The sequence below is a fragment of the Crotalus tigris genome, unplaced genomic scaffold, assembly GCF_016545835.1.
Source record: "Crotalus tigris isolate CLP2741 ecotype Arizona unplaced genomic scaffold, ASM1654583v1 scf7180000019753.2282721675:598951, whole genome shotgun sequence".
NCBI classification, from domain to species: domain Eukaryota; kingdom Metazoa; phylum Chordata; class Lepidosauria; order Squamata; family Viperidae; genus Crotalus; species Crotalus tigris.
The window spans coordinates 155,343-166,078 of NW_024097693.1; the positions used below are offsets into that span (position 1 = coordinate 155,343).

Consider the following 10,736-nt stretch of genomic DNA (forward strand, 5'->3'; position numbering starts at 1 on the left):
AACTTAAGCAGTCATCAAAACAGGGTACATGTTGACTGCAAATGCGCACACTTTGTTAACCTCCACAGTTACTTTACGGCCATTTGCTTTTAAGCCATTCAGGCAAATAGCAATTGTGTAAATGTCTTCCTCAAAGGATGGCTTGTTTGATTAGTAAGTCCGGCATGGGTGGTTTTTATTACAGTTATACTGAAAGCAGATAAGGAGGTAAGGATAAAAAAAAACTGGCCTATAAATGTACCTATAAAATAATTGAATGACTCACTGAGACACCAAGCGATTTCAGCACTTTTAATTTCAAAAGATTGCTACGGTAGAAAAGATTCAGAGAACCAATCCATGATATGAAAAAAAAAAACAGTAAACTCCTCCCAATAATCAAATCTGCTATAGCTAAAAAAGTGCAAAGAATCTTCCCGGTTTATGTAGTGTCACTATTTGAAGATTTATCTCAATACGTTTGGGAGGAGGAGGGGGGGGTTCTCTTCATATGACAGGCAGAAAGCAATCTTGACTATGTTCTCCTGGCCAGTTTGACCACATGGGGAAAACCAGAAGCAGCAAGAGAGAAAACACGCACTTGTCCATCTCCAAGCAATTTGGGGTGGTGTTCTTGATCATCTTCCTTCACAGGTGAAGCCCAGTGAAGGATAACAAAAGGATCCCTGCACCTCTGTCTCCAAGCCATACGCTCTTTCCAAGACGCTCTGCGCATCTTCTGCAAAGCTATCCAGAGCAGTGTGCAACAAATAATAGGCAGCCACAAACGAGAGGGCCCCTGCTACCAAGTTGTTGAAAATGGGCACTTGGCTTTTCACCATTCTGGCCGTCACCTGCCCACAGGCTGCAGCTTGGCTCAAAACTGCCTGGATCGCATTCTCTGAAAAGTCTCTGGCGAATGTTGAACGCACTTGATTTTTCAATTCACAACAGGGTTTTGACACCGCGGTGGCCAAGGTCTCCAAAGAAGCACCATCCAAGCCAAAATGCTGCTGATATGTCTTGAGAGTCTTCATGAGCATGGGGACGTTGAGGTGGAAGGGATGGCCAGGGAGGGCTGAAATAACGCACGCCAGCAGCGCCTTCTTCCAGATGTGCCGGTGCAGCGAACTCTTCTTCTTCTGCACAGCTGCAGCGGTGACGGACGGAAAGGAAAGCAGCAGGGTGTGCCTCTTGTGACCCTCCAGCTCTTCAGCCAGAGTGTCCTGCAAGCGGTGGAAATCAAACCTGTGCAAATGGAAGCTGGAGATCAAGAAGACCTTGGGGTTCTCCAGGCCTTCCTTCTTGAGCTGGCGGGAACAGTCTGCCTCGATTTGCTGCAGCACTTGAACTTCCTGGAAAAAGCTTGGTCTTCGTTGTTGGGAAGCCCGCAGGTCCTGGTCTATCTTGGAACGGACAAAGTAGAAACGTTTGCCCATGCTTGCTACGGCCCGAGCCAGCTCAGCATGGCTCTCTCGGAAACGCTCAGATGCTAGAATGATGAAGAAATCGTATCTCTCAAACTTCACCCGCTGCAGATAATTTTTGGCTTGGAAGGAAGGGGTACCAATGCCTGGCAAGTCCCAAAGCTGAACACGGGGCAGATGAGGGTGATGATAAGGGGTGGGTGAAGCAGTTGTCTCAACCACACCAGTTTTGGCCGCACGGACGTCATCATCGCTGATCCCCAACAGGGCGTTGATGAAGGTGGACTTGCCAGCCCCACCTTCGCCCGTCACTGCAATGTCCAGTGTGGTGGTTTCTAGAGAATCCAGCAGTGACTGGACTTGAGAAGACACCTCCAGAACAACTTTTGATTGGATAACAGAGGCCATCTCTCTGAGGTCCGCCTCCTGGATGTCCATGGTGGAAGCTCAGCTGAAAGAACAGAAGAATAATAAACTTTATTGTCATTGTTATGTGTATACACAGTGTACACATACAACGAAATTTACTTGACGCTCAAAGACTAGGTACCACACACATAATCCCCAAACACACTCCCACCCACCACAATCCCCCACCCCTAAGACCACCCAAACATCCACACAACAGACCAAGTAATACTGTCCAACAGTTCAATTGATGGTGGCCCTTTAGTTCATTGTTGAGTGCAACTATAGCTCTGGGATAAAAACTATTCAGAAAACGTGTGGTCCGAGTTTTAATTATTCTATATCTTCTGCCAGAAGGCAACAGTCCAAAAAGAAGAAATCAAGTTTCTTTTTTAACGGTTTTTTTAAATAATAATAATAATAATAATAATAATAATAATAATAATAATAATAATAAAGTTGGAAGGGACCTTGGAGGTCATCTAGTCCAACTCCCTGCTCAGGCAGGAAACTCTATACCATTTCAGACAAATGGCTGTCCAGTCTCTTCTTAAAAACTTCCAGTGTTGGAGCATTCACAACTTCTGGAGGCAGGTTGTTCCACTGGTTAATTATTGATTTTTGAATTTTAGATTTAAGTATTTAAAAAGCAACGTGGAGGCTGAGTTAATTGATAACTCAATGACATACAAGTATCTTTTGGTACCAGTCTCAAACTACCACATTCAATATTTCCTCTCTTCTCCCCTTAGTATTTACTGTCTCATGTTTAAACTAATACAATTCTTATTATATCAATTAAATAAAAATAACATTCTTACATATATCAATAATTTTTGCCTTACACATATCCTGATTATTTTAACATTCAGTCTTTGTAGACAATCGATGTCCTAATTAGTTTTTCCCAATTTTTAGTTTCCCATTAATATTCAAATTTAACATTTAATATTTATAATTTCCAAGTTTTAAGTAACCAAAGATCTCTTTATCACCTTCAAGTTTCTTTCTTTACAAGCTATTTTTTTAAAAAAAAAAAAACCCTCTCTTTTCACAACACTGTAATCCCTTGACTGATTTACTGATCAGATGCCCTTCCTGACACCTACATGGTGTTGACAGCAGATTTCTTTTTTTCTTTGCACCCTAAGAGAGGAAAAACTGCCATTATCTAGGACTGAACTCTCAATCTTCAGAGTGGGATGATACCGTTTTTACCACTAGGCCACCACAATGCTCTTCTTTCTATATATGCAATATATTTTATTTTCCTGGGCTCCAAGATCACTGCACATGGGGACTGCAGCCAAGAAATTAAAAGACGCTTGCTCTTGGGGAGGAAAGCTATGGCAAGCTAGACAGCATACTAAAAAGCAGAGACATCACCCTGCCAACAAAAGTGCGTATAGTCCAGGCCATGGTTTTCCCAGTTGCAATGTATGGCTGTGAAAGTTGGACCATAAGAAAGGCTGAGCGCAAAAGAATTGAGGCCTTTGAACTATGGTGCTGGAGAAGACTCCTGCGAGTCCCTTGGACTGCAAGGCGATCCAACCGGTCAGTCCTAGAGGAGATCAACCCCAACTGCTCTTTACAAGGCCAGATCCTGAAGTTGAAACTCAAGTACTTTGGCCACCTAATGAGAAGGAAGGACTCACTGGAGAAGAGCCTAATGCTGGGGAAGATGGAGGGCAAGAGAAGAAGGGGATGACAGAGAAGGAGGTGGCTGGATGGAGTCACTGAAGCAGGAGGCGTGAGCTTAAATGGACTCCAGAAGATGGTAGAGGACAGGAAGGCCTGGAGGAACGTTGTCCATGGGTCGCGATGGGTCGGACACAACTTTGCAACTAACAACAACAAATATATTTGCAAAATGTGGATTGAGCAATAGCTCCCTCTGCAGGACAGCTTTAGTCATGCATTGCTGATTTGAAAGAGCAGTCGCTACAATCTAGAGCAGTGTTTCTCAACCTTGACAATTTTAAGGCATGTGGACTTCAACTCCCAGAATTCCACAGCCAGCAATGCTGGCTGTGGAATTCTGGGAGTTAAAGTCCACATGCCTTAAAATTGTCAAGGTTGAGAAACACTGATCTAGAGTTATTTTTACAAATTACTCAAGGTGGCAAACATATCCAACACACCTTCCTCCTCTAATTTTCCCCACAACACCAACCCTGCGAGGTGGGTTGGGCTGAGAGAGAGGGACTGGCCCAGAATCACCCAGCTGGCTTTCATTGCTAAAGTGAGACTAGAACTCACCATCTCCTGGTTTCTAACCTGGTGCCTTAACCACTAGACAGAATAGCCCACTAGATCTTATCTCCTTCAAGATAATCATAGGTGAGCACTCAATTAAAGCCCTCCAGGAGAGAATTTCCCATCTAGATCAGACTGGGATCAATTGCCCAAGCTGATGATCTGAATATTTTACCTTCACTTACTGTTCAAAGTTCTGATGGGCCTACTGATGGGCTGTCTGCCAAAACAAAGCAAGATTATTTATTTATTTATTTATTTATTTATGAGACTTACATACCGCTTTAGGTGCGAGCACTCTCTAAGCGGTGTACACCAGTAAGCAATGTATATATATATATTTACATTGCCCCCAACAATCTGGGTCCTCATTTTACCTACCCCGGAAGGATGGAAGGCTGAGTCAACCTTGAGCCGGTGAGATTTGAACCGCTGACCTGCTGAACACAGTCAGCTAAAGTGGCCTGCAGTACTGCACCCTAACTGCTGCGCCACCTCGGCTCTTTTTATGACATACATTTGAGAGGAGGCCGGGACGCCTATAATTATGGAATTTGTCTGGCAAGAACAAAGAATGTTTATTCACAGGGAATTGCTGGTAACAATTCTGGGTGGTTAAAAAGCTGATAAAAGTAACGAAGCGTTAGGCATCTTGTATAGCTCAGCCAGAAGCTAGGAACAGAAATGGCCTGGAGCAAATAGAATGTGTATTAGATCAGGGCTTTTCAACCGGTGGTACGCAGCATCGCCTCCCTCCCCCCCACGGCGTCGCCTTCCTTTCCCCCCCCCCCCGTGCTCCTTCTTAGCTCACTTGTTTGTGGAAAATATGCTGCTTGGCGGCAGCCTCCACAAACTCTACCGAATGTGCCCTGCAGGGGGCGTGTGAAGAGCGCAGGCGCAGAGCAAGGCCCCGCCCTCCCCAGGGACTCATTGTGCCGCAACCGAATTGACTTCTTCTCGTGCATGCAGGTCAGCGAAGGGGAGGCTGCCGCAGCGCCGAACTCCTGCGCCCGTCAGCTGGCGACCCCCCCAAACTTGCGCTTGTCAGCTGGGAGGTCTGGCGACGGCCGCCGGTCTCCTTTGCCACCCCGCACGTCGTCCTCGACCCCTCTCCCCACCCGTTCATGTCGAGCCCGCGGGGACTTGACAGGGAGAGAGGGAGGGAAGGAGGGACTCCCCCTCCTCTCCTAAGGTTCAAAGCATGATCAGCTTCCCAAGGGCGCCACAATCCTCACGAAAGCGGGGGGGGAGAAGGAAAGGGGGCGAGAGAGCTCGCGGCAGGCCCGAAGGAGCACCTGTCAGCGTCAGAGACGAGAAACTCCCCCACAAACCCAGGGGAAGGGGTGGAGAAAAGGAGCCCCCTTTGGGAGGAAACCGCCACCTTCTTCTTCTCGGCTTTGCGCTCTCCTGTTCCTCAGCAGCCGGGCTGCCGAGCCTCTGCTGGCTGGAACTCCACATTTGTCTTGTTTTTTACTTCTCGCCTTCACGTGTTTCTGCCGTACCTCCTCGGCGCTCCCGGGAATGGGGCGGGCGGAAGAAAGCTTGGCTAAGCTAGGCAAAGAAAAGCCATGGAGCCGCAAGCTCAGATCGCAGGCAGGCCGGGGAAGGGGGTGAAGAAGAGGAAGGGGATTGGGAGAGAGGAAACGCCAAGCTTGTCCTCGCCTCTCCCAGAAACCTCACCTCATTTCAGATCTACGCTGCAAAAGATTTTCTCGCGCAAAGGAGAGAGGAAAAACAATTGCAGAACACTCGGGAATCCCTTGCAAGGCACCATGTACCTTGGTGCTTATTTCCTAACACCTCTCCCCCCCCCCGTGTGTTCTGCTCCACCCCGAATTCACCTCCCTTCCACTCTCCTTACATATATGATCTTAATACAGCCCTAAGTCTGTCTCGCTTTCCACACCCAAAATTCTTCATTCAGAAGAATGAAGGGGCGCGAATCGGTGTGTGCTCAGAAATGCCGATTCTGTGCCCTTGCACTCTCGCTCACATAAGCAAGCGAGCTGGGCAAGAGCCCAGGATCTGGGCTTATCCACACTTCTGCAGAGCAGCCCAGAAGCACAGATCAGCTGTAGCTGCTCTGCTGGGCTCCTGCCCAGCAAACTTGCTCGAGCTTTGCTGGAAAACATGCCGCTTGCTAATTTAGCAGAAGCGCGAATCAGCTGTAGCCCAGCGCTGATCCTGGTACTTCTGCTAACTTAGCAAGCGGCATGTTTTCTGGCGAAGCTGAGCAAGTGAGCTGGGCGGAGCTCTCCTCTGCCTCTGCCTGTGCACAGGCAGGTTTGCCATGTCGCCATGGCCACCGGCAGCACAGCCACCAGCCACGCTGGCAGCCTGTCCCCCTCCCCTTGTCCCTTCCTGGGCACGGAGGGTGGGAGGAAGGAAGGGACAAAGAGGGAGGGAAGTAAGGAACAAAGAGAGGGAAGGAAGGAAGGAACAATGGAAGGGAGGGAGGGAAGGAAAGAAGGGACAAAAAGGGAAGGAAGGAAGGAAGGAAGGAAGGAAGGAAGGAAGGAAGGAAGGAAGGAAGGAAGGAAGGAAGGAAGGAAGGAAGGAACAAGGGGAGAGAGGGAGGGAAGGAGGGAGAAAGAGTGAGGTGGAAAGAAGGAAGGCAATGGGAAAGGGGGAGGGAAGGAGGAAGAGACCAAGAGGGAGGTGAAGGAAAGGAAGGAAAGAAGGAAGGGACAAGGGGAGAGAAGGGAGGGAAGGAAGGCAGGCACCCACCCCCGTCCCATCCCAGAGATCCACGGATTCCCCTCCCCCACAGGCACCCTGCAACCTGAGTGATCAGCTGGCCACGCCCCCGGCCATTGATCACATGACCCTGGGACACTGTGAACGTCATAAGTATGAATCAGTTGCCAAGCATCCGAATGTAAATCACATGACCCTGGGGATGCTGCAACAATCGTAAGTGTGAAAAATGATCATAATTCGCTTTTTTCAGTGCTGTTGTAACTTCAAACAGTCACTAAGCGAATTGTTGTAAGTCGAGGACTACCTGTACTTTCTCATTTTTTTCCTTTTTTGGGGGGGGGGTCAGGTTTTTGATACCTTGCTGGGCGAGTGGTGGTGCTCGGATATGGCCTTATCCGAAAAGTGGTGTAATGGGTGAAAAGGTTGAAAAGCACTGTATTAGATAACTCCTGAAACATTTATTAGCCAAGGCTTAGGAATAGGAACGGCTAGAGACCAACAGAATAATTGTTAGATCATTACTAAAATGTTTCATTTGAAGACATTTTTTAAATATCCCACCTTATCCCGCCTTCTGCTTTAGTAAAAATGTATAAACCTTCTGTGGTTTGAGGTTCCTTGACATTTTGGCTTCAATAAAAGGAAACAAAATCTGCACCTCATGTCTGCGGTCCTTCATGGGCCTCAGCACCAGGCTCAGATCCAAATTGGGGATGTGGGAAAAAGAGCTTATTGTTTTTACGGAACTGTGAGAAGACAGGCTAGCCCAGGGGTAGGCAACCTTGGTTCTTTTATGACTTGTGGACTTCAACTCCCAGAATTCCTGAGCCAGCCGTGCTGAGGGGAAAGGGAGAGGTTTCCATACTGAGCCATGCTGGCTCAGGAATTCCGGGAGTTGAAGTCCACAAGTCATAAAAGAGCCAAGGTTGCCCACCCCTGGGCTAGCCTGTGAAACAAATATATTGCATATATTTTAATCTCATGAGCCTAGCTTGAAGTTTGGGAATTGTATCTAGGAAGGTCTCTGCTACGCTGAAAACCGGTCCTAACCAGAATCTACTGATACGATAGCAACTTTAGAGACAACCCCTAGGAACTAACAACTATAAAAGGTAATTTGTAAATAAGGGCAGGGGGAGATCCAATTAGGGTAGTTGGAGATGTAATCAGGGGCGGAGATAATGTATTCACTTTACAAGCTTTGGATAGGTTGTGATGACATGATTACAGCATGATTACTAAGCCAATGAAGAAGAGGTGGGAGGTAAATGTGTAAGGGCAATGGAGAATATAAAGAACAAACATTGAAGATTTGGGGTGTGCCTACTGTGTGCTTGCATGCACAAGGAGCACCTCCTTTGCAAAGGAGTACAAATCAATTACTGTATCATTATTTTCTCTTGGAAGTTTTGGCTTGTGATTGTTTATTTCAACTAGACCAGAGGTCCCCAACCTTTTGGGCACCAGGGACCGCTTCAGCCATGTGCAACTTCCTGTGGTCAACTGATCATGTTCAATGATGGTTTTGCTGAATAATGATGGTTTTGCTGAAAACTGCCATTTCTGATTCTTTGGCAAAACTGCATCCATAGCAAACCAGGGGTTTGTTTAACCAGCATGGCTGGTGATTAGCAACAGCCATGTGTGCTAAACAACCATCACAAAAAAAGATCACAAAATCAGGTCATGAGGTGATTCGGCGGGAGCTTTAGCCCCGCCCATTATGGTTGCAAGTTGTGACGGCCATTAAGTGAATCACTTGATCGCCTCATTTAACTTTTTAAGGTAAGATCATCTTTATTGTCATTTTTTTACTGTGAGGACACTGGCACACGTTAAAAATGAAATTCTGCTGCCTGCTCTCAAAAGAAAGTATATAGCTTACTTATACCCATACATAACACACATATACATATGCAGTATACATACCATACATATATATACATATTAATCACTGTGCATTTTGAATACATAGCAAAAAGATGAAGATTGAGAGTTCACAAAGTTGATGCTATATATCAGAGGTCCCCAACCTTTTGGGCACCAGGGACCGGTTCCATGGAGAGAGGTTTTTCCAGGGACCGGAGGGTGCGTGGTTTCGCGCGCTGTCTGCATCCCGTGGATGGGGCTTTGTTTGTTTGTGCGGTCTGGTTGCCGGCATGCCGCAGCCTGGTGTGCTATATATGGAACAAAACTGTAACTGAATCTGGATGTTCTGCTTCGGATACCACAAAACTTTTCCTAAAAGCAACCTCATACTTGATCCTCATGTCCACACAAAGACTGCAGCTTGTGCCAAAGTGCACTTCTTTTAATCAAACAAACTTTGTTTTTCCTCCAGGACTGCAAATTTCTGCCCACTTTCTCTCCAAGCGACTGTTGCTTTTGTTCCGTTTTCCACCAGCTCTTAAATGCACTGACATTTTCCTCCTACGGTTACTCAGTTTAGTCTCCACGGTCCCTGTTCACTGGGCACACCCATGCCCCCTCCCCCCAAAAACACAAAAACAAGAGAAGGATGTGGTTGTGCTACTTTGGAGCACCAGCCCACAAAGAAGCCAATCCGGGCAAAAGAACATTGCAAACCATTTAAAAACCTTCTCTGCACTCCCCCACTGCAGCCTACTCTGTCCTCCAGAAAACCACATTACACTCGTTTGTCTGTCTCTCTCTCTCTCTCTCTCTCACATGCACACACACACACACACACACACACACACACACTCTCGACTACAGATTATTCTCGAACTACCATAACGGAGCCCAAAATTTTCCCTTGCTAAGCGAGGCAGCGGTGAAGCGAGAGCCACGCGCCGCTTTGCAATCTTTTTGCCAGGGTTTTGAAGCGAATCGCTCAAGTTGTTAAGTGCATCACGCGGTCGGTAAGCGAATCCGGCTTCTCCCCCCGTTAACTCTGCTTGTCCGAAACTCTCCAAGGTGGTTGCAAACGACAATCCGAGGACTCCAGGATACCGGAAACCCTGTCTTGTCAATGCAGGTCGGTTGCCAAGCACCCAAAGTTTGATCACGTGGCTGTGGGGAATGGGGTCATAACCGTGAAAAACCGGCCGTAAGTCATTTTTTTCTTTCCCCCAGTGGCTTTATAACTCTGAACGGTCATATGTAGAGGACTACCGGTGGCTGGCTTGCGCCGACTTACCGCACCAGCAGGGAAGAATCCGAGCCCCCGAATCCCCCCCGCAAAGAATCCTCGCAACCGCCTTTTGGTCTTGCACTGAGATGCGCGCGATCCTTCGGAGCTCGGGTCCCCGGGATCCGAAAGCTCCACGCTTCTTCTCCTGGATCGAACAGGATCTCCCGCCGCCAGACGGACGCCCTTCGAACCCAGGGACTCCCCGCGAAAGGCCGCTCCAGATGGGCGGCCTTTCGCTCGGATGGAGGGGGAAAGAAACAGAAACTGGCCCCCGAGCAAGGCGGAGCTGCGGGCGAGGAGGCGGAAAGGGGGCGGTCGCTGCCGAGCTTTTCCAAGGAGCAACGTTGGACGGCATCCTAAACGGAATCCAAGTTGGGGTAAATCCGGAGTGGCTCCGTTTCTTCGTCCGTGAGAGGGAGGGGGAAAAAAAAGGGGGGGGTCTGCAGACCAGTTCGGAACACCGTGCAATAGGAGCTTTATTCGATTCAGGTCGATCTTCCCATTGCAAAGGCGATGCGTTCCAAAGGATCCACGCAACCATTGCAAAAAAAAAAAAAAAAGGTGGCTTGCAAAAAAAAAAAAAAAAACCTGCTTATTTTAACATCATCCCAGTCTGTAATTTTTACGTGCATTTGTTGCGTAAAAATAATCTGTACTCGTGTGTGTTTGTGTGTATGTGTGTGTGACAAACGAGTGTAATGTGCTTTTCTGGAGGAGGCTGCCCCCCCACAGACAGACAGACAGACACACACACACACACACACACAGAGATACGTGTCTTTTTCCCCTACAAGAGCCTTGTGGGGCAAGCT

At 47.6% G+C, this 10,736-nt stretch overlaps 1 protein-coding gene across 2 annotated transcripts; it reads right to left on the bottom strand.

Annotated features, from left to right (window-relative positions):
• Positions 1–226: 226 nt before the first annotated feature.
• Positions 227–10,185, bottom strand: LOC120317632 (interferon-inducible GTPase 5-like). 2 transcript variants are annotated; one of them, XM_039364364.1, is made up of 2 exons: positions 9,931–10,185; positions 227–1,857 (listed from the first exon to the last, which is right to left on the bottom strand). In XM_039364364.1, the coding sequence occupies exon 2, from the start codon at positions 1,842–1,844 to the stop codon at positions 618–620; it is 1,227 nt and encodes a 408-aa protein (XP_039220298.1). In that variant the 5' UTR covers positions 1,845–1,857; positions 9,931–10,185; the 3' UTR covers positions 227–617. The 2 variants fall into 2 exon arrangements, 1 of the variants encoding a protein (XP_039220298.1); XR_005559281.1 differs by lacking the exon at positions 227–1,857 and adding an exon at positions 8,884–9,803 and having other exon boundaries at positions 9,931–10,072.
• Between the last annotated feature and the right edge of the window lie 551 nt (positions 10,186–10,736).

Excerpts from the sequence above, each read along its gene's own strand:
- LOC120317632 (XM_039364364.1), bottom strand. The coding sequence starts at position 1,844 with ATGGACATCCAGGAGGCGGACCTCAGAGAGATGGCCTCTGTTATCCAA.